Source organism: Equus quagga, chromosome 2 (assembly GCF_021613505.1).
Source record: "Equus quagga isolate Etosha38 chromosome 2, UCLA_HA_Equagga_1.0, whole genome shotgun sequence".
Lineage (NCBI taxonomy): Eukaryota > Metazoa > Chordata > Mammalia > Perissodactyla > Equidae > Equus > Equus quagga.
The window spans coordinates 77,285,228-77,308,934 of record NC_060268.1 but is presented as its reverse complement, the minus strand read 5'-3'; the positions used below and the strand labels follow the sequence as shown (position 1 = coordinate 77,308,934).

The 23,707-nt window shown below is 49.3% G+C and overlaps 1 protein-coding gene across 1 annotated transcript in view; it reads right to left on the bottom strand.

Moving 5' to 3' along the window:
• Positions 1-23,707, bottom strand: part of OTUD7A (OTU deubiquitinase 7A) — a 383,700-nt gene that overhangs the window by 1,275 nt on the left and 358,718 nt on the right. The window contains exons 12-14 of the mRNA XM_046652767.1: positions 3,384-3,498; positions 3,113-3,197; positions 8-736 (exon numbers count right to left, since the gene is read on the bottom strand). Coding sequence (XP_046508723.1) covers positions 8-736; positions 3,113-3,197; positions 3,384-3,498 — 929 coding nt within the window. The remainder of the gene's footprint in view (positions 1-7; positions 737-3,112; positions 3,198-3,383; positions 3,499-23,707) is intronic.

The window sequence follows — 23,707 nt, the reverse complement described above, 5'->3', positions numbered from 1 at the left end:
CCTCGGCCTCCGGCCTGCGCGGCGGCCGCTTGGCCGTGGAGGCGGCGGCGGCGGCGGCGGCATCGCGGCGCCGCTGCTCCTGCTCGGCGCTGAAGCGCTCCTGCGCGCTGGTCAGGTAGTAGCCGATCATCTCCTCGTGGAACTGGTGCCGGTGGCTGGTGAGCAGCAGGCCGGCGAAGATGAACTTGCGCTCGCCCTGCATGGCGGCGCGCAGGATGTTGAGGCTCAGCTTCACGTCCGTGCTGTACTTCCAGGCGTCGCCCCGCGGCCCGCCGCCCTTCTCGGCCGGCGACGCGCCCGCCGCCTTGTCCGTGGGCGACGGCGTGGTCTTCTCCGAGGGCGACGTGCTCGCCGACGCGCCCGACTCCTCCTTGCTGCCCTTGCGCGACTTGGCCTTCTTCTCCTTGCCGCGCTCGGGCCCGTCGCCGTTCTTGCCGTTGGCGGAGTTGGCGCGGCCCATCTTGCCGTGCACCAGGCCGCCAAGGCCGCCCATGTTTTTCTTCAGCTTGATGCCCAGCGTCTTGCTGAAGCTGCCCAGCTTGTTGGCCACAGAGTCCGCGCGGGTCTTGTCCTTTTCCTTGCGCTGCTTCTCCTTCTCCTTGTCCTTGCCGTTCTTGCCATTATTGCTGTTGGAATTGCTGCACACCGAGTCGCGGTCCGAGTCCAGCGAGTCGGCCAGGGACTGCACATCCTCCCCCGCGGAGGCTGTTGGGGACTCCGGCTGCGCCAGAGGGGCCTGTAGGGGGAGAGAAAGGGCGGGGAAGGAAGGAGGTAAGAGTTGTCTCTACGTGGGAAAGACGGAACAGACCCTGTCTCCCATCCCCCTACGTGGTGCTAGGTTGGGGCCCTCAAGCCTCAGTGCCCCAGTCCTCATTCCCTTCTTGGTGAACTTAGGTTGCTGCTAGCCTGGAAACCTGAGAGGAGGAGTATGGGCAAAGTGCAGATACCCACCTGGCTTTGGGCCCCAGAGCCTCCGCTCATTTTAGAATTACCATGGCCGGACTCTGGCCGTCTGGCCCCAGCAAGGCTGCTGCCTGACCAGACACAGGTCCCAGGCTGGCCTCTTTGTAGAGGTAGAGCTCTTCAGGTGAGCTTGACACTTCACCTGCACGTGTAGGGTCTTTCTCCTACAAAGTGTCTCACCTATTCACTCCAGGCATCTGCCCTCAGAACGTCATTCTGTGGGTCTTGGAACAAACACTTCCTCAATTCAGCAATGACCAGTGACTTTACTTACCGGTTCCTTTCTCAGATTGGCAGTGTTGATTGCAAAATTGAGAACGATTCTGAAATGGGACCTGAGCTCAGCAAGAAAGATGGTACCATTCCCAGAAAAGGGCTCCTGGGTTCGGGGACGGGAGGATGTGGGGACGGAGCATCTCTGTGAGCACCTTGGAGGAGGCCCACTGTCAGCCAGTCAGCAGGGCAAGGACATACTGGAACGCAGCCAGGACCAGTGCCTAGGCTAGCTGGAGAGGCTGAGAAAGGAGATGGGAGGGTGCAGAGGACCGACAGCACCCATTTCTGCTTTGTGGAGGCTGCTTCCTGGGGGAGGAGAGAAAATTCTGACAGAGCATCACTGGGCCGTCACACCAGCAGCTGGGTCTGGCGGGAACTGGTGCTCATGCCTGAAGGGGTTTTCCTAGCCTTTAGAGGAGGAGCCTGAAAGAGGACCTGTTGGTCCCCAACTTTATTTTTGTTCCTCCCTCCCCAAAGCAGGTCCCAGAGGGGTGAACCTCCTGCAACCAGGCCACCCAGAAGCAAGGGTGAGTGGCACCATCCCTCACCACCTTACAGTCTGAAATCCCTTCCTTCCCCTTCCCACCCTGTCCTGGGTCTGGAAGGAGCCAGTGATCTCAAACCCGTTAGCTGGGGACATGAAAAGGTAGAAGTTCAGGGACAGCCCAGGGAAGGGGGTATGCTTGGTACTGCCGGTTAGTGGGAGTGCAGTGAGCCAGGAGCCCTGGCTCAAGTGCTCTTGGGCTGGAGGAGCTCTTGCCAGGGCTGTCTGCTCAGGGCTCTGCATCTGATGTGGAGGCCACCAAGGCCTGATGGGGGGCCTGCTCATTGCAGGGCAGAGCTATGTTCTAGCCCAAGAGCTTCCTGATACTAGACCTATAGCTGCTTGCCTTCACACCCCAGCCACACGGTGGCATGCTCCAGACAGTTGAGGCAGGTCAGTGTGGAGGCTAAGAGGCAGGACTTGGGAGCCAGAATGACTCCGACTGGCACTTGTGTCATCAGTAAAATGGCGTGTCACTACTTGCCTGGTGCAGCCCTATGAAGACTACAAGTCCAGGCAGAAGGATGAGAGCAGTCTCAGCAGTGCCCATGCATCCCGGGTACTGACTGTGTGCCAGGCACCATCCTACTTGCTTTTCTCATGTCACTCCTTTAATGGGCCTTCTGAGCCCCACTTCATGACTGAGTAAACTGATGTCTGTGGAGGACCAATGATTTGTAAACCTTTTTTTTTTTTTTTTATTTTTATAAATCCCTTTCCCTGGGAGTTCACTACTGAGATCACATAAACATGCATCAGTCAGATACTTAGAGTGATCCCTCTCAGCACCTGGAAGCAGGGACAGCACAGACCCTCCCTCTCCCGCCCTCCAGCAGGGGAGGAAAGGAGGGGGCACTGAGGAATATCGCTCTAGGTTCTCTGGCTTTTCCAAAGACCCACACACAATTTTTAATTAATTCCGCTCCACGGCTGCACATCATGTTCCTATCTCAGTGAGAGTTTTGTGTTGTGACTTGCCTCCGGTTTGTTATTCTGCGTGGGCGGGTTTATTCCTCTCCTAGAGAAAATAAGGGGACCAAAAATTCCCCTAGCTGGAGTGCGCCTATGTACAGACACGCAAGGACACCCCCCCACCAGGGAAATTCAAGCTACTTCAAGCCAGAGCCAGGGGGGCAGGGCTGCGTGCACAGCTGGGACGCAGGCATGGGGGCTCCCGGGCTTCCGGGCTTCCGGCGTGGCTGGACAGGGGTGGGCGAGCTCCGCCCCGGGCCCCCTGTTTGGGAGGATGCTCCGCAGCCCAGCCCGCGCCTGGTGAACCGCTGCCATGGCCCCGCCAGCCGGTCGGGTTCCGGCGCACGCCTAGCTCACCCGGGTCTCGGAGGGGATCCGGATCCACGTCACATTCATGTAGCTGTGCAGAAGGTTCAGCTTGGCTTCTAGCGACAGGATCAGGCTGGCGAGAGAAGAACACCAAGTGAAACCGGCCCCAGCTGGCCCGCATTCGCCCGCGCGCACCCGGCTGCCCGCCCGCAGTCAAGCCAGCTGTCCCAGAGAAGCAGGGGCGGCCCAGCTCCTCTGGAAGCCGACACAGCCCGCCCTGTAGGACCCTGGGAGAGGGGGCTTAGCGGGGAGGTCTTACTGGGCTAGCCGGGCGTTATCATTGTCGTCTTTCCCCCACTCCCAGTCCTTGCCGGGGTCCACGGCAAAGTGCAGAGGCAGCAGCTTGTGCTCCGAATCCGTCAGGGGGATCACGGCTGGAACAGAAGAGACAGAGACAGTGCCAGTTGGCCCTGGGCAGGCCAGGAGGCTCAAAGCCCCGGCATCCCGCAGGGAGGATAGGAAAGGGAATTCCAAGACCAGGTGTCTCTGCGATTAAAGAAACGGAATGGAGATATATACACAGAACATCTGTGCCAGCAGAAGCATTAAGACCATAGGTTTCAAAACACTACTGATAATTTTTAAAATGTCATATTTATTGTGGACATTGAAGAGCAGTTGGAGACATCACCTGGACTCTGTGAAAGATTTGGGTCTGTTAGAAGGCAGGTACCCCTCTGGGCAGCAGATGAAAAAGCTATCACTGCTTCTGCTATTTCTGAGGAAGGACCCATTGAGCTCAGCACACTGTGCAAGGTCACTTCGCAGGTGGCCTGGGGCCAGGCCCTCCCCTCTCCTCCCACAGCAGGGCTGAGTGTGCAGGTCAGGTGAGTGAGGGCTGCTTGCTCACCTGATCCTTTGCGGTTTTCATTCAACAAGTCTGTATCAGTGCAGGGCCCATGGAGCCGGGGCGCCTGCCCACGGGAGCTCACATCCTGTGCTGGGATAGGATAAGCAGGCAGCAAACACCTCGGCATGTCAGGGAGTGATTAGTGCCCTGGCTGAAGCGAGAGATGGGTGCCTTTCTAGGGTGGGTGGGGATCCTGTGAGGAGGTGACATGTAGGTGGAGACGGCATTGAGGAGAGACAAGCCCCTCATTTCACTGAGGGACTGACTCATCACAAACCCTCAAGAGTGAAACCCACCCCCAGGGGCGGTCCCAGCCCACCCGAGAGAGGCTGGGGCGGAGTGGGTTGTTTACAGGTTTGTCTGGGATCTGCTGGGAGCTTCTGAGCTACCTCAGCACCCAGTGAGAACAGCTCCCTTTTTGACACAGCTGACTCCTGTTGTCAGGGAGGAGAAGCAGGAGGAAGGGGAGGCAGTGTCCCTGATTCTGCCTTCTGAGAGGCAGTCTCTCCATGGGGGCTGCACTTATCTCCTTTTGGGCCCCACTCAGAGTCACATCCCAGCAGGAGCAGAGCCAGGGGCTCCGGTCAGGCCAGCTGCTTTGTTTGCTGGAGCCCAGCTTCCTGGTGTCATCGTGTCTGTGGCTGGCTGGTGGGGAGAGAAAGGCATGCTGCATGAGAAGCTGGCTGCCCAAATGCTGGGGACGGCCACATGTGAGTGCAGGGCATGGACCTGGTGCACCCTCAAGAGTTAAACTCAGACTGTGCTGGGGCCTCCAACAGGGGCTGTTGACTCCACTGTCCCACCATCCTCAGAGGCAGATGTGGCTGGGCTCCCCTTATAGATGGGGAAGTGGGCTGAGAGCTGACAGCTGTGGGGCAGGAGGGCCCCCTATTTCAGGCCCATTCCTTGCCTCACTCCAATGCAAATCACCGCATAGAACAGGAGTGCCTCTCTCCTGCTCCTACCCTGGCGGCCAGATGGTGCCTGGCCCTGATGGAGGCACGCGGTGCTTCTCACAGGCTGCTTTCCTTTGGCACCAACAGCCCTCTCTCCAGACTGCTGAGGGCCTTGCTCCTGTCCGGGGTCTGCCTCCTTCTTACTCCCCCACCTGTAGGTGCTGGCCATAAACTGGGTGTCCTTTCCCCATGATTCATGGCAAGGGTGCCACAGCAAGAACAAAAAGACAAATAATAAAATCTAAGATTGAATACCATTAATTGTTGATTTTCTAATGAGAAATTGTAAAAATTGACTCAATGCTGCCCTCCAGTGTTGCTGAAGAGAAAATGTGGGCACAAATAATCCTCCTCCCATAAAAGGGAAACACAGCTTTGCTCCAGGTCTTTCACTTTTAATCTGGCTGGAGACTGGGCAGCACCGTGCTCTGCTTTGGGAGGTCAGGGGCAGCTCCGTCTGCCTTGGCCGAAAGCCACTGGGTTCTGACTTGACGTGGCCATGACACACAGGCCGCCCTTCTGGGGCCAAGCTGTGGGGTAGACACACCCAGGGAGGGCTGCAGGGCTGGCTCAGGACAGGCCTCCTTTGGGCTGTGCCCAGGAGCTTGTGCCATAGTTCCATGAGTCACTGTGCCAACAGAGGGTTGGCCCGGTTTCCCACAGAGAGGGTGGGGGCGGGGCAGTGGAGGCTCCCTCCATAGCTCCTTGTAGTGCTTGGTACAAGTGCCAGTTCCAGGCCCCCATACAGATGGTCCAGCTGGAGTGTCCAGGAAAAGGACTCAAAGACTATATTTTAAATAAGCATCCCCAGTGGTTCTTAAAATCAGGCAAACCTGGAAAATACTGTTCTAGAACAATAATCTGTTAGAAGCAGTTTCTGTGGTTGCAGCTTGGGCAGTTTCGGGTCTGGCTGTCCATTCCCTTCCCCTTCCCAGAGGGCTACTGTGGGGAGGCATCTGCCCAGACCAGCTATGTTCCCCAGCCCCTAGCATTAGGAGGGAACAGGTGCCTAGTTGCACCTGTGGGACACGAGCAGAAGCACTGTGGGAAGTGCTGGGCGATGTGGTTAGGGTGGGCAGGCCTCCTCTCCCACACTCCTCCTCATCCTGGTGCCTGCTGAAGATGGTGGGGCTACAGGATGGCAAGAAAGGGCTCCTGACTGCCCACTTGGAGAGGATCTGCCTGCCAATCAGGAGCACCTGTTTTAGACTTCATTTGCATGAGAACCAAACTTCTATTGTGTTAAGCCACTATGATTCGGCTTATTTGCTTCAGATAAGCCAACTAAAGTAGGAAAGCTCCACTCCCCACTCAGCCTCATCTCCCTACCCACAGGGCTCCTGGGATTCCTACCCTTGACAGCTGGGCTGGAACTGACTCCCTGGGTTGCCCTTGCTCCGCTGCACAGAAGATTGAATCACCTGAAGGTGCTAGAGCTTGCCCACCCAGCAGGGGCCTGGCAGCCTGGATCTTGGTGGGTGGGGTGAAGGCCAGGTCCTGAGAGGCTCTAGGGGCTGAAGGAAGGCATGTTCTCTGCAGAGGGGACAGCTGTGGCCTGTGAGTGAAGGGTGGGGCCACAGGGCCGGAGAGCCTGACCCAGAGCTGCACAGGCCAGGGAGGCCTTGAGCACAGGCCCTCTGTGAGCATCAGGAATTGTGGATGCCTCTGCCTCTCACTTTACACATTTACTTTTCCCTGTTGGAAACCTGCCTCCCACAGTGAGCGCTTCAGTGATGCGGCTGCTTGCCCTCTGGTGGCCAATATTAAGAACAGCAAATGCTTTTCAAAATAGGCCTGCAAACTTTTTTTTCTTTGAAAAAGTTCTCTCTTATCTTTTAATCTATAAACATATAGGCACCATCTCAAACTAACCTGGACATATTTTCAGTACTTATTTTCCAGAAAAGAATGAAGACTTCTGGTTTCTGTTTGGGATGTTAAAAGCTGGAAGAGCAATGTCCCACCGTTATAACAATGACAAACCAGACAAACTGCAGATTCACAACTGTCCTTTAAACCGTCAGAGAGCTGAAGTCACAGGGCAACTGGCTAGTCCAAAATCTAAGGAAAGACAGGTGTCTCTGAGGAGAGATGACATGAGTTCAAAGGGGCAGCCCCAGCTGGACCCCACTAAGAAGAATTCAGCTAAAATTGTTAACAAATTGGTAAAAGAAGTGCGAGCCTAGTGAAAAAATATGGAACTCTGGGGGCCATATTATAAGGGAAATTCACATGCACTTGCAGGCCCCCTCCATGGGACCTAACCTGGTGCTCACAAAAAGACTGGCAAAAATTTGGAGAAAGTGCCCTGCACAGACCTTTCCCATCTATCCTAAGGAAGAAATTGCAGAGGGCAGGGCACACACTCTTGGCCTCAGGGCACTGGGGTCTTTCCCCAATAAAGCTTGGGGTAGAGGGAGGAAATAGGGAATAAATTTCTTTCCCCTGGGGGAGGGGCAGGAATATGTGCTGAGCCCAGAATGACAGCTGAGAGAGGTCACCCCTCCCCCCAGGTCCCGGGACACAGTGTCTGCCTAAGATAGAGGCTTAATTAGAATAATAGAAACATTGCTCTTCCTGGCTCCCCCTCCCACACCCAGGCTAGCAAGCTGTGAGTAATGGCCATCTCCTGCTAGAAAAGGGACAAGAGTTTGGAGAGAGGACTTCGCCAAGGTGCAGCACAAAAGCTGCAGGGGACAGTGAGAAAAACCAGCCCACCGTAAACACAAGATAGCACTAGAGGAGGGTGAAGACTGGGTGCACTAAGGGTAACCAGACAGCAACGAAACCAGAACACAGCTCAAGGCCCAGCTAGACTGATCCAAACCCCATGCCGAAGACCTGGCAAAAGGAAAGGTATGCCTAGTTCCAGGAATCAAAACAATGTACCTTAGTCTTTATTGTCCTACTCAAGACGGCTGGCTTTCAACAAAGCTTTCAGCATAAGAAAAGACAAGAAAAAATTAACATATTGACAAGAGACAAAGCAGTTGACAGAACAAGACTCAGATATGACATGAGTGTTGAAGCTATCAGATGTGGAATTTAAAATAACTGATTAATAAGTTGAAGACTCTATAGAAAAGGTAGATACCATTTGATGGTTTTGCTTTTATAGTTAATTTCAGCTGACAGAAGAAATCTAAAAGAAAGAGTCCAATGGAAATCCTAGAAATGAAAAAACACATTTAATAGAGATGAAGAATGACTTTGAGGGGTTGATCAGCAGACTTTACACGGCTGGGAAAAGAACCTGTGAACATCAACATAGGTCAATAGAAATTTCCCAAACTGAAAGACAAAGAGAAAAAAGAGGGTGGATAGAGCAAAACAGAACACCCCAGAGCTGTGGGGCAATATCAGATAGCCTAAGATCTGTGTAAGTGTAATCCCAGAAGGAAAAGAGAGAACAAAACACAAGAGATATTTAAATAAATAATGGCTGACATTATTTCTTAAATATTTTCAAAATGAATGACAAACCCCAACACAGATCCAAGAAAAAAAAAAAAGAGAGAGAGAGAGAACTCATTGTCTGCAGACCTGCACTAGGAAATGTTAAAGGAAATTCTTTAAGGGGAAGAAATATGATACCAGTAGAAACTTGGATTTACACGAAGAAATAAAAAGTGATGGAAACAGATTAAATGAATGTGAAAATAAAATTCATTCTTCCTTTTAATTACTTAAAGAGATAACTGATTGTCCAAGGCAAAGAGAGCAGCAGTGTGTTATGTGTTTATAGCATATGTAAAAGTAAAATGCTTGATAATAATAGCACAAAAGAGGGAGGGAAGGATTGAGAATACATTGTCATTAGATCTTTATACAACACATGAAGTAGAATATTATTTGAAAATAGGATCTCATTAATTAAAGATGTTTATAGTAAATCCTGGGAAAATCACCAAACATTAAAAAGAGAGGTATAACAATAAGTCAATAGTGGAGATAAAATGGAACCATTAAAAAGCCCAATTAACCCAAAAGAGGACAGCAAAAGAGAAAAAGGAACAAAGAATAGGTGGAACAAATAGAAAAGAACTAGCAAGAAGGCAGATTTTAATCCAACCATAACACTAATACCATTAAATATAAATGGTCAAAACATGCCAATTAAAAGACAAAATCGTCAGATTAGATATAAAAGCAAAACTCAAGTATATAATGACTACAAGAAATTCATTTTAACTACAAAGACATAGATTACAACATATTCGCTAATAAAGTAAAGCTGGAGTGGCTATGTTAATATCAGACAAAGTAGACTCCAGAACAAGGACTGCTACCAAAGATACAGAGGAACATTACATAATGATAAAAGGGTCAATTCTCCGAAAGGACATCACAGTCCTACAAGTGTGCCTGCTCCTAACAGCAGAGCTCCAGAGCCCATGAAATAAATACTAACAGAGATGAAAGGAGAAACAGACAAATCTGTTATGGTTGGAGACTTTGCCACTTTTCTCTTAGTAATTGACAGAGCAAGTAGACAGAGAATCAGCAAGGATCTAGAAAACCTGAACATCACCACCAAAGAACAGGAACTAATTGACATTTATAGAACCCAACAACAGCAGAACACACATTCTTTTCGAGTACATGTGAAATATTCACCAAGATAGGACATATTCTTAGCCAACATTAGCAAATTTAAAAGAATAGAAATCATAAAAAGTTTGTCAGTGCTTAGGGGAAATTTTATAGCATTAAAATGCTTAAATTAGATAAGAAGAACAGTCCCAAGTTTCTACTCTAAATTTATGCCTTAAGAAACTAGAAAAAGAATAGCCAATTAAAGCAAGCAAGGAGAGAAGGAGGGAAATAATAAAGATAAAAGCAGAAATCAATGAAACTGAGAACAGAAAACAGTAGACAAAAATCAATGAAACCAAAAGCTGGTTCCTGGAAAGGATCCATAAAAAACACTGGATTATCCAATCACTTGCCCCTAAACCCATATTTTAAGAAGCTAGGAGAAATGGTAAACTAGGTTTTTAAATGATCTTAAGTTAATATTCTTGCTAGACAATACCTGTTTACCATATTCTGAGCCCACATTTTAAACTTTTGAACTTGCCATTGTGAGATAATTATAGATTCACATGCAGTTGTAAGAAGTAATGCAGAGAGATCGTGTGTACTCATCTCCCAGGTGCCCCCAATGCTAACATCTTCCATAACTGGAGTACAGTGTCACAGCCAGGACATAGACCTTGGTACCCTCCACTAATTATATTCAGATTATTACAGGTTTTCCATGCACTCATCTGTGTGTATTTAGTTCTGTGCAATTTTATCACTCGTGGGTTTGTGTAATCCCCTCAATCAAGATACAGAACAGTTACATCACCCCAAGTGTCCCTTGTTCCACCCTTTCATAAACACGCCCACCTCCCTCCAGCACCCCCTCCCTGTCCCTAATCCCTGCCTACCACTGTGATGGTTAATTTTATATCAATTTGCCTGGGCTAAGGGATATCCAGATAGCCAGTAAAACGTTATTTCTGGGTGTGTCTGTGAGGCATTTCCAGAAGAGATGAGCATTTGAATTGGTAGACTGAGTAAAGAAGACCCCCCTCACCAATGTGGGCAGGCATCACCCAATCTGTCGAGGGCTTGAATAGAACAAAAAGGAGGAGGAAGGAGGAATTTGCTCTCTTTCCTTGAGACATCCACCTTGCCCTGCACTTGGACGTCGTCGGTCCTGGTTCTCCAGCCTTTGGACTCAGACTGAATTACATCACCAGCTTTCCTGGGTCTTCAGCTTGTGGACGGCAGGTGGTGCGACTTCTCAGCCTCCATGATTATGTGAACCAATTCCTATAATAAATCTCCTCTTATATGTATATGTATGTATTCTATTGGTTTGGTTTCTCTGGAGATCCCTCACTAATAGAACCACTAATCTGTTCTCCATCTCTGTAATTTTGTCATTTCAAGGATACTACATAACTGGAATCATATGCAATCTTGGGATTGGCTTTTTTCATTCAGCATAATTCCCTTGAGATCCACCCGAGTAATTGCATGACTCATACTCATTCCTTTTTATTGCTGAGCAGGGTTCCATAGTACAGATGTACCACAGTTTGTTGAACCATTCGCCCAGGAAAGACATTTGGGTTGTTTCCGGTTTTTGGCTGTTACAAATAAAGCAGCTATAAACATTCATGTACAGGCTTTGGTGTGAACATAACTTTTCATTTCTCTGGGATAAATACCCAGGAGTACAGTTTCTGGGGCATATGGTAAGTGATGTTTAGTTTTATAAGCTGCCAAACTGTTTTCCAGAATGGCTGTACCATTTCACATTCCCACAGGCAATAAATGAGTCATCCCCTTACACCACATCCTCTCCAGCACTTGGTGTTGTCATTTTAAAAGATTTCAGTCATTCTGATAGGTATGCAGTGATATTTCATTGTTGTTCTAATGTTGACCATCTTTTCATGTGCTTATTTGCCCTCTGTATCTCCTCTTTGGTAAAATGTCTATGTCTTTTCCCATTTTCTATTTGGATTGTTTGGGGTTTTTTTACTGTTGAATTTTGAGAGTTCTTTGTATATTTTAGATACAAGTCCTTTGCCGACGAGTGGTTTTCAAATATTTTCTCACAGTCTATAGCTTCTCTTTTCTTCTTCTTTCTTTCTTTCTTTTTTTGCAGAGCAGAGGTCCAATTTATCAATTTTTTCTTTTTTGGATCATGCTCTTGTGCCATTTCTAAGAGCTCTTTGCCTAGCCCTAGGCTGTAGCTGTGCATTTTACATTTATCCTATGATTCATTTTGAGTTAATTTTTTGTATAAATGAGGTTTAAGTTTAGAGTCATTTTTTTTGTTTGTTTTTGCCTATGCATGTCCAATTGCATCATCACCATTTGTTGAAAAGACTATCCATCCTCCATTGAATTGATTCTGCTTCTCTGTCAAAAATCAGCTGAGTGTATCTGTGTGGGGTTATTTCTGGGTTCTCTATCTGTTCCAGTGATCTACGTGTCTGGCCCTCTGTCAGTACCAGGCACTGTGTTAGGAGCTCTATGTTCATTACTTAGAATTCCTATACCCGTTACAGGATTCTTGTTCCCACGTTGCAGAAGAGGAAATGAAGCCTGTGGTACATAAGTCACTTGCCCAAGACACAGTTGGGTTGTGATTTAAACACAAGTCTGCCTTACTCTGCAATGTGCATTTTTTCCCCCACTGCTATGCCACACTGACTTTCTCTGAATTATCTGAAATTAGTATACTGGGAACATCTAATCTCATTCATTTATTCAACATTTATTAAATGCCTCCCAGGAGTTTTGGTGCTGGAGACACAGGGATGAGAAAGAGAGGACATCTGGCCTCAAGATGTTCAGGATCTGGCCAATGAAGACCATGAACCCTCTGAAAGGTAGTCTTTGTTACCCCTCTTCTCTCCCTGCTCCTGACACCCACCACAGCCTTGGCACACCAGTGTCTGCTTAGCCTGATGCAGAGTCCCCGGTTGGGCAAGGACCTTGCGTCCTTGTGCCTCTGGGAAAAATCAGACTTGTTTAATGAGGATTTGCTTCATGAAACCTTGAGGTGCAAAGTAACGGAAGCCCTTTACCCTCCACTACTTCAAGGGAAGTGGCTAGTTCCTGCTTGAGAAGCTGCCTGTGGCTTCATGCTCCACATTGCTCACTGGGTTCCGATTTGGCAATGCTTTCTTTCCCATAGGCATTTTCCCCAGAAAAATGTCCTGAGCGGGAATTCTCTTAGTGGACCTCAGGTTATCAGGAAGCTGTCCATTTCCTCTGGACATACACGGTGCTTCCCAGGGATCCCTAAGGAGGCTGGGCTGGGTTGGGGCTGCCCCAGGCAGTTGCCTGCTCAGGCCCATGGTGATTGGTGCTTGGTGCACTGTGAGAGTGCCATGCTGTGCCTGTCCCCTCCTGTCTAGCATGGTCGCACTGCTGCTGTCATTATGCGATTCAAGTACTTACCACATTAAACCCATGAAAGAGAGTTGTGCTTTCTATGAAAATCAAGTGGATACCTTAGAGGGCAAGTCCAGCCAGGTGTAGGTACGAGGCACTGGCAGATCAAGGGTGGGCAGTGGGCATACCTGCCCCAGTGGGAGGGTTTTATCACCAATATTGTTTAGAATTTCAGGGCATGGTGATGATACACAGCAGACCAACTTTGAGTTAGTTTTACTGTTGCTTTAAAATTCTCTCTGGACAATGCGCCCCCTTATTGTCTGCCCTGGTCCTGGGCACTCCCACTGACCGGCCCTGGTACACCACTGTGTGCAGGAGGCAGCCCAGAGAGACTGGACATATTCACTGTGAAAGCCTGGGAGGCTGCATGGAGACTGCTTTGCTCGTGCCCAGGGCTTTGCTCCATTTGAAAGAAACCCAAAGTGAAACGGTGGTGGGAGCATAAGAGGAATGACCTCTGCAAAACAACAGACTGGAAAGATGCTTCCTCCAGGTGCCAGCAGAAAGGTGTCCAGTGCTCTTTACACGCACGCTCTACATGGAGTCCACTCCCACGGTCCCCAGCTGTCTGCGGAGTCGCTGCTGTCATTCTCTTCACCCGACAGAAGAGGAAATGGCGGCCCAGAGGCACTAAGCGTCCTGTCCAAAGTCATCCAGGCAGTTAGTTACCAAGCCAGGATTTTAACTCAGGCTGTCAGGTTTCAGAGTCCCTGTCCTTCACCCCTGAGCATACAACTGAGGAATAAAGGTACATGTGTGCTTAAAACAGTGCAGGTACATGTGCAACATTTATAAATATACCCCCCCACACACATATAACTCTGTGTGTGTGTATATACACACACACACACACACACACACATATTAACTTTTTGATTTACTGAGCACTTCTCTCTTATAGGCACCTTAATAATTTTGCAAAGAATTTCAGCTGGGTCAGTGTCTCCCTGAAGCCTGTTTGCCAATCCCAGTGTAAAACCTGTGAGCTGTCGCAGAAAGGAGCGCAGGACTGGGGTGCAGGTCACAGCCCCATGACTGTGGAGTGTGGGGTGGACAAGAGAAGGAGCAGGACTGGGAACCACCTCTGCCCCCCTTGTAGTAAACCTTAGGGTTTTGTGAAGGTCATAGTTAAAAATGTACAAGGAACTTTTTTGGAAAAGGTAAACTAGAAAGCAAGGTGTGATAAATACCCCTTCTAAGAGGTATTTTGCTATCGCAGAGGCCTCTGGAAAACGTCTTGGGAGAGGGAGGAATTTTTGAGGGCCATGGAGGGATAGCAGTCGCCACTGGCTGCCCACCCTTTGTCCTCACTAGCAGACCCCATGCCTCTGGGCTACAAGGGTGGGTCAGGGTGGCTCTAAGCCATTCACGGTTGACTCACCTTCCTCTTGCAAAGCCTGTGACAAAATCTGATCAGTGAGATGTAAGAGGAAGTCAGCTGGAGGATTCCTGGGAAAAAGAAACCCAAGGAAGGGACAGTCTCTCTACTGACCTCTTCATGTTTTGTGTGAGGATATGATGCTTGGAGCTACCACTGTCCTCCTGACCAATGAGGGACACCTACAGGACAAGAGGCAGCCAGTGGAGGAAAGCAGACAGGCAGAAAGGGCTCAGGCTTTTGATGACAGTGTCAAGTCACCGAATTAACCAACTGTTGACCACCCGATTTCTTGTTATGTAAGACTACAGCTCCCCCCCCCCCCACCTTATTCTTTGTGTGATTTTGAGTTGTTTTCTCTGATGTGCAGCCTAAATTTTCCTGATATAGAATCTGGTTCCTACAATGTGGCATGTGGTGGAAGGAGGGACCCAGGGAGTGAGAATTCTACTGCTCTGGGGCGGCAAGTCTGTGCCTCTGTGAAGCGGGGGGCAAATGCTCCGGCAAATGGTCACCATTGTGTCTGCAGACACAGAGCCCTGCTTCCCAAGGCTGCAGGGCTAGGAAACACAGGACAAAAGCAGGGAGCTGTATATGTCGGCTATTGCTTGTAGCTTCCCGGCCATGAGTTACAAGAAAGATGAGCTCAGGCTGAAGGTGGCCTGTTAGAAGGCAGAGGATGAGGGGGAGATATAGCCTCGCCTCTGTCTGGGGGTCCTGGGCCTCTCCTGTGCAGCTCCCCTCAGGAATAAAAGGGGCCATGTCAGATGGGGATGGTGTCCTGCACTCAAGCCAGAGGCCACCCTGAGGATGGGGTTAGGCAGAGCAGCAAGGCCACAGGTGGCAGACACAAATTCTCCAGCTTAAAGTTCATATGTAGACATGATCTTTGGCTTGGTTAATAGTCTATGGGATAAACTTGCTATCGTCTGAATATTTGGGTCCCTCCCAAATTCACATGTTGAAGCCTAACCCCCAATGTGATGGTATTGGGAGGTGGGGTCTTTGGGAGGGGATTAGGTCATGAGGGTGGAGCCTTCATGAATGGGATTAATACTCATAGAAGAAGAGAGAGGAGAGAGCTTGCTTCCTCTCTCTCTCCACCATGTGAGCTCATGAGAGGGTGGCCATCAGCAAACCAGGACACTAGATCTTCCGTTTAAGATCTGTTGTTTAAGCCACTCAATCCATGGTGTTTTGTTCTAGTACCTCAAATGGACTCACAAAACTGGAAAAAATACAGGCCAGAATTAAGGGAACTGTACTGCCAAAAACACTCTCAGGCTAATGAAGTTCAGTCCCTAATGCCTTAGGCTCCATGGGCTCTGAATTCGCATCCAAAGAGAGTGGTGACAGGGTGTCCTCATACATGCATCAAATGTAGCCCTGGGGGACAATGACAAGGGGGTCTTCTCAGAGAGCAGAACCAGGCTGTCATGCTGGCCGACCAAGAGGCTCACTCCTCACGTCCAGGGGGACAGGACAGGTGCCCTGTGCCTCTCTCCCCTCTTCTGAAGGGGGCTGATGGAGAGCCATGTCTCGCTCCAGCACCACACATCAGCAGCCTGTAGGTCCACAAGGAGCCTGATATAGCCTGATGCAGAGACCCATACATCATGCAGATATGGGGCTGGGGCCCATCCAAGAGTGGGGGGAGATGGTGGCTGGTATGTTCCTGGAGGTGCTCCTCCCATGGCATGGACGTCTTGGGGAATCATGGGGGCGAGGGGGAGCCAGGTTGCTGCAGAGCTCAGGAAGGGACTCATCAGAGGGAGGTGTGAGGAGGCATACACTTCACTTTCGGTCTCTCCAGGCCCCTGGGTTTACTAGTGAGAGACGTTCAGCTAGTTCTTTCCACATAGTTGACCACAGCTGGCATCCCGATGGTCCCTGGGGTGGCGCACGATACCAGTAGGCAGAAGTCTGGTGAATAAATACTCTCTTGGGCATTTAGTCAGCAAGACCCAGCTCTCTGACCGCTCATCCTCCTGCAAGCTGAGGACAGAGCTCCACAGCCTTGAGGTCCTGCCCATAGCTCCTAGCCACCTGGTGGCCCTTTTCAAGGTTCATGGGTCAAGAACCAACAATGTCAAAAACGACAGCCCTTGTCTAATCCCAAGCTTCTGAGGGGCAGGAGTCTGAGCTAAAAGTCTGGATGCCCCCCACCCCAGAGACTCTTCCTCTGACCCTGTAGGGAGGGGCCTTTGCAGGTGCAGAGCCCACTACTCAGGGGGCTGCTCTCTGGGGGCTCTGGGAGGAGCAGTAAAGGAATGTTGTGTGTGGTCCAGTGAGGTTGGCTGCAGACCACCAGGGAAGGCAGAGCCCGCTCCTCACTCTCATCCTGAGCTTACCTTTCAGTGGCAATCTGCAAACTTAGAAAGTAGCTGAAAAGAAGGGAGGCTAATTGCAAAGACAATGGAAATAATTTGCGTTTTTCAGGCACTTTCTGGTTTCTAAAACATTCTTGCCACCATGGACTTACTTGATTCTTATAATATTCCATCATGGGCATTGTTAAGTATTTCCTCCATACTGTATTATATTCAGATAGGTACACATATGGGCCAATTTGATTGGAATATGATAAAAAAGTGATTTTGTGTCAAAATCACTTTATTTTAGATCACTATGTTAACAAAATTGTATTATAAAATTCATTTAAATGGAATATTTAATAATACTCCTAACACGTTAAGACACATTTCTACTTAACAAAAGATGGGTGCTATTTATTATAAATCAATCATGTACGAAAAAGCATAGTTCATTGTCAAATAGATTGGAAATAAAATGTTACATTATATTTGGTTTGGGGAATAATAAAATATAGATTGTCATTTAACTTAACCATGAGCCGTGCATCAAATAGGAGGAAAATTTAGGAGGAAAAACTGTTTAAATAATTACCTTATACATTGATTTTTTAAAAAAGGATAGAAACAAATGGCATTAACATCTTTCATGAAGCAAAGCACCCTCCCACTTTCTCCAGTCCTGAGGGTCCCTGAATCACCAGGTGCGAGATGCTGGTTTATCCCAAGCAAGCTTTGACTCAGGGGACCACTTCCCGTACCTCCTCTCTGGCAGATGCACACTCCCTGATCACCATCCTCTTTGGTCAAGTCTCTCTTTTGGAAGCCCCACCCTCCAGCCCACCAACCTGTCCAAGCAACCCTTCCCCGGTTGCACCATTCCCGGGGGATGGCCCCTCCTTCCTCAGTTTCCTCCTCTGTCAAGTGGGGATAGAAAACAAGGAGCATAAATAGTTGCCCCCAGAAAGGACCTAGAACAGTGCCTGCACACAGGAAGCACACACAAACATTAGTGTGACTGTGGGGTGCAGACCCAGCCAGGCCCCTGCAGCTGGCCCGCCCTGCCCACTGCTACCTGTTGGCTGAGGCTGTGGCCGCCACGCGCACACTGCGTGGGCTCTGCACAGCTCTAGAGCCACCAAAGGTCACAGGGGAGCAGCAGCTGTGTAGATGGGCAAGGCCTTATTTGGTTCCCGGGGTACCTGGGGCCCCAGCTCAGCACGCCTGTAGCCCTGCCTGGGTAACTGAGGCAGGCGTGGGGATTCTACACACAGGTGTGGCTGTGTGACTGCTCCGCTGAGCCTCATGGCGTCATTGTGCCAGAACATTTACAGACTGAAATGCAGACTATAGGATACTTTCCTTTAGTTCCCTTATGTTAGGGTATTAAGTTGATTTTATTCCAAAATAGGTAATATTATCCATGATTTTCATTTCAGGATAACAAAGAGTCCATTATGAAATGTTTGTCGTAAAAGGAAGAGGCTAGATGATTTCAAAGTTCTTTCTAAGGTTCTGTGTTTCGATGAACAACTACATAGCACTCCTGTTTTTCTCGTTAATCAGTTTGCTTTCTCATAGCTCGCACATTTATGCAGCAGCCAGCACCGACAGCCCTGAGCCAGGCTCTGAGAGGATGCCCAGATCTGAGTTTTACAGAGTGTCCCCAGGGGGCCATTTGAAAATGTGGTGGCAGGGAGGCCCATGGGGGTTCCTTCCTGACACTGGAGGACCACGGCTCAGGGTGTCATGGGAGCAAAGGACTAACATCCTCCCCTGGAGAAAGAGGGTGATCCTTATCTGTGGAAGTGACCAAGAAAACACGCATAATTTTAATTTAAAAAGTCCTAAAATGAATTGGCAAAGCCTCGCACACTCAGCTTGCCCACACCTGACTAATCCCTGAGGCCCCAAACCTTCCCACTGCAAGCCCTTCCCTCTTCCCACATGCAACCCCAGCCTGCAGGGCACAGGACGGTTCCGGTTCCTGCATTTGAAGATGGCCGACCTCAGCAGCAGGGGAGGAGCGCTGGGCTGAGGCCGAGAGAGCTGTAAGAGAACAGCAGGTTCTTTCAGAAGGTTGTTTCAATGCAGGGGAAGGCGCTTAGATGAGGGGTTTAAATAGTGCCTCCCACATTTTTAAGCCTTCAGGAGCTTGGACACACACAGATGAGACACACTGGGCCAAGGAGAAGGAGGATGGGGGTGGTGGGAAGAAGGGAGCCCCATGTCACAGCCTAGAATACATTCTTATCTCACTCCGAGGCTCCTAGATCATTGTTCCTGAGATGCAAGGACAAGATGACTGCTCTGTCTGGGGCTGGTGATGACTATATTTATTAGCTTCTGTCCTGGGGTGCTGGGAGGCCTGGGGGGCACACTCTACAAGCTGTCCTTTGCGTGGGGTGGGGCACCATGGTGGCTGTGTGACAGCCACACTAGGGGGTGGGGGATCAGCAGGTGTCCTGAAGCTCCGTCTCCCATCTCCTGCCTCCCACTGAGCTCTGCAGTCTGGGCAGCTTGCTCCTGAGCCTGAAGCCCAGCTGAGGTCTGAGAGTCTCTTATCTTGATTTTGGATGTCTGGTGCCATCCTGGAAACTGTGGTGTTACTCTGGTTTCCATGTCCCTGTCCTTGCTGAGATGCTGTGTGACTTGAGGGCACAGGCTGGGACTTTGTTCTCTTGCCCCAGCATCCTGTGTGGCATGAGGAGGCACTGGGGTCATGACAAAGAGCCCTACCGCCGCCTGCCTTGGGCCCTCCTCCCAAAGGCCTCCAGGCTGTGGACACCGGTCCCTGAGTTTGGGGCACCTGGCACTGGAGCTTGCAATGGCTGCTTCTGAGCCATCTCAGCAGGAGCCTAGGTCACCTGGTGAGGCTCTGCTTTGCTTGGACCCATGCTTGAGGCCTGGCTGCCACTGGGGCCTGATCCTGGGAAGGAAGGAATCTAACCCCAGGGACTCACCTCACTAGGTTATCCCATTTAACTGTCATGGTCACAAGTGCCTGGAATTGTGCTGTCACATCAATACATTCTCAGTGAATATTTGTTAAATGAACCTTCCTGCAGCTCAAGCCCAAGTGACTTACACATGGGAGAGCTGGAGCCCCCACAGCCTGTCCCCAAGACCATGAGCCAGCTGCTCGTCTCCCAGACCCAGACCTGGAATGCCTGGCATCCCTGGCAGGCTTTTGTGCCCTCCACCATGTAAATGGCAGGCCTGCCCTTTGCTCTGCTGGACCACCCAGCGAGAAGACTCCTCTGCCTGGAATAGAGTGAGGATTAGCCACATTCCAAACATCTGCTGGCTGGATCTCCTAGAGCTTGTAGAATATTACTTTTTGAAAAATACACCATTAGTTTTAATGGGTCCCAGGATCCCCATGCATGAGCATTTGGCCCCTGAGGGCCCAGGGAGCTCACAAACACTTAGTAAGCTCCTAATGGATCTGAATGCAGCATCTGTTGGTCAAGAAGGTGGTGATGATGAACTGAGCCAGAAATGTCCAGATTAGATAATCTGAACCCAGAAGTTCTGCTGTATCAATGGACTCTTGGGCTCCATATACACAAAATGCTCTCCCCTCTTCTCTCCACTTAGGGATGCCTTCTCATCCTCAGCCTCCCAGGGCACACGTCAGCTCCTTTGAAGTTCTAAACATCTGGGCTTCCCCTGTGGGGCTGAGGGGGTTTCTTCCAGACCCAGGACCAGCCAGTGCACATCCTGGCCCCGAGGGCTCCAGTGGCTCGCTGTGTGGGTCTGTGCTGTGAAACGCCACCTCTTCTGAGTCCTCTTGGTCTTGAGGCTCCTCTCCATGTGATTGCTTGTGCTCTGTGGGCAGCTGCTGCCTGATCTTTGCACCCCTCACTTAGTGCTTGCATGGTCAATTCTCATCCAGACGTGTTGAGTGACAGTTTATGCTCCCTATCTGAATTGCTCTGGAGCAATCAAACATCCCATCTATTGGTCACAACACACTAGTCAGGGAGGATAGCAGGACAGGGAGAAAGGAGCTCCAAAGAGGTGCATTAGTGTGCAGCTCGCCTGTGGGGAGCAGGTCATGGCCAGGTCTTCGTGCTGACCCTGCCCTTGCTGATGCCTCTGGCTGGAGTTGGCCTCTGCTCAGCAGCCATGCATGGTGTGAGGGGAACCTCTCTGCTCCTGGGTGTGGGTCCAGGCTGCGGGAGGAGATAGGCGTGGTGGAAGGGAGGGGGAGGTGGAGGAAACAGAGGGGATACCCAGGCCCTATCTCTCCTGTCAGCCTTCTCTTGGGACCAAGAGCCACTGGGGGTGGTAGGAACACACTTTTTCCTCTCACCAGTGAGCAGAGATTTCCCCTTCTACCTCCTTCCAGTAGTCATTTTCTTTCTTCTTCTACTTTTTTTTTTTCTTAAATTTCCAAGACATGTTGAAGAAGTCCCAGGTAGGAGTCAGGACACCTGCATTCAAGCCCCACCTGTGCCCTTGGTTGGTCAGGTACCCTGTGCGAGTCTCTCCTGCCCAGGGCACAGCTGGGGCATTGGGCTGGCTGATGATCAGGACCTTCTCCCAAGTTCTGACGGCCTCATCCTGGACTTGGTGGCTCTGTGGCAGCTCAGAGGAGTGTCAGGGCAACAGTCTCTGCACTGTATATTTCTCATTTTAGCTCTGATTTTGGGTTGGAAGCCAAAGTACAGATGCCATTGGATCTGACTGGTCCTCAGTGGGAAGTGCTACAGGTTTGGTTGGAACCCCAAGCAGAAGTTACTCACAAGCTTTGTAATGCCTCCACCCAGGCACCCAGCTGGCCATGCTGTGGAGTGTGTGTGTGTGGGTGGGTGGGCGGTCAAACCTGGACAGCCTGGGAGGAAAGACCCTCCATAAGAGTCTGGGACACTGAGCGGGTCAAAATCTTAGGTGGGAAAGACACTGTGAGAATCTGAGAGGCAAGAGAACCGTTCCTTGATCCCAATAAACTCTGAAGATGCGCTTTAAAAACATTTTTTTTTAATCAAGTTCCACTATATTTGCCAGTTTTTTTTTTTATTAATGTTATGATAGATTACAACCTTGTGAGATTTCAGTTGTACATTTTTGTTAGTCATGTTGTGGGTACACCACTTCCCCCTCTGTGCCCTCCCCCCACCCCCCCTTTTCCCTGGTAACCACCGATCAGATCTCCTTATCAATATACTAAATTCCACCTATGAGTGGAGTCATATAGAGTTCGTCTTTCTCTGACTGGCTTATTTCGCTTAACATAATACCCTCGAGGTCCATCCACGTTGTTGTGAATGGGCCAATTTTGTCTTTTTTTATGGCTGAGTAGTATTCCATTGTGTATATATACCACATCTTCTTTATCCAATCATCAGTTTCTGGGCATGTAGGCTGGTTCCACGTCTTGGCTATTGTAAATAATGCTGCGATGAACATAGGGGTGCAACGGACTCTTGAGATTTCTGATATCAGGTTCTTAGGATAGATACCCAGTAATGGGATGGCTGGGTCATAGGGTATTTCTATTTTTAACTTTTTGAGAAATCTCCATACTGTTTTCCATAGTGGCTGTACCAGTTTGCATTCCCACCAACAGTGTATGAGGGTTCCTTTTTCTCCACAACCTCTCCAACATTTGTCACTCTTGGTTTTGGATGTTTTTGCCAATCTAACGGGTGTAAGGTGATATCTTAGTGTAGTTTTGATTTGCATTTCCCTGATCATTAGCGATGATGAACATCTTTTAATGTGTCTATTGGCCATATTCATATCTTCTTTTGAGAAATGTCTGTTCATGTCCTCTGCCCATTTTTTGATCGGGTTGTTTGTTTTTTGTTGTTAAGCAGTGTGAGTTCTTTGTATATTATGGAGATTAACCCTTTGTCGGATAAGTGGCTTGTGAATATTTTTTCCCAATTAGTGAGCTGTTTTTTTGTTTCAATCCTGTTTTCCCTTGCCTTGAAGAAGCTCTTTAGTCTGATGAAGTCCCATTTGTTTATTCTTTCTATTGTTTCCCTCAACTGAGGAGTTACAGTGTCCGAAAAGATTCTTTTGAAACTGATGTCAAAGAGTGTACTGCCTATATTCTCTTCCAAAAGACTTATTGTCTCAGGCCTAATCTTTAGGTCTTTGATCCATTTTGAGTTTATTTTGGTGTGTGGTGAAAAAGACTGGTCAATTTTCAATCTTTTGCATGTGGCTGTCCAGTTTACCCAGCACCATTTGTTGAAGAGACTTTCTTTTCTCCATTGTAGGCCCTCTGCTCCTTTGTCGAAGATTAGCTGTCCATAGATGTGTGGTTTATATATTTGCCAGTTTTTGTCTAGACTCATCTGTTCACTTGGGCTTGAAGAATGTGGTATTTTCATTCTGTCTGAATTAGTTTGCTGGGGCTGCTGTAACAAAGTAATACAGACTAGGTGCCTTAAACAGCAAAAAAACATACTCTTTTCCAGTTCTGGAGGCTGGAAGTCCAGGATCAAGGTGTCAGCAGTCAGTTCCTTCTGAGGCCTCTCTCCTTGGTTTGTAGACGGCTGTCTTCTCCCTATGTCCTCACTTGGTCTTCCCTCTATGTGTGTCTGTGTCCTAGTCTCCCATTCTCATAAGGACACCAGTAACATTGGGTTAGGGTCCGCCTTAATGACCTCATTTTACTCCACCCCTCTAAAGATGCTGTCTCCAAACACAGTCACACCCTGAGGCACTGGGGGTTAGGACTTCCACATATGAATTCAGCCCTTAACAGTGCTATTGCTTTTCCCTCCATAAGCCAGGATACCTCAACTCAGAGAGAGGTGCCCTGTCCAGTTCACTGAGCAGACAGAGGATTTTGGCTGATGCTTTCCTGCTATTTACCAGTTTCCAAAGTTATACATGGCCTGGAGGAGCACCCTGCAGAGTACCAAGTGGGTGTTTCCCCGAGTATCATTACGAATCCATGGACTGAAGTCTCTTCATTGTGTTTCCACTTATTCTAGTTAGGATCCTCACTGTCCCTCTCATCCTGTAGGAGCCTCAGCCACTCAGCCCAGGAGTCCTTCCAAGACCACCTAGTGGTCCTTGACGCTGTCTTGTTTTCTTCCAGGACAAGATGCTCTAGGGTCTTTGTGTATACTTTCTGCCCTGGATCTGGCCATGCTC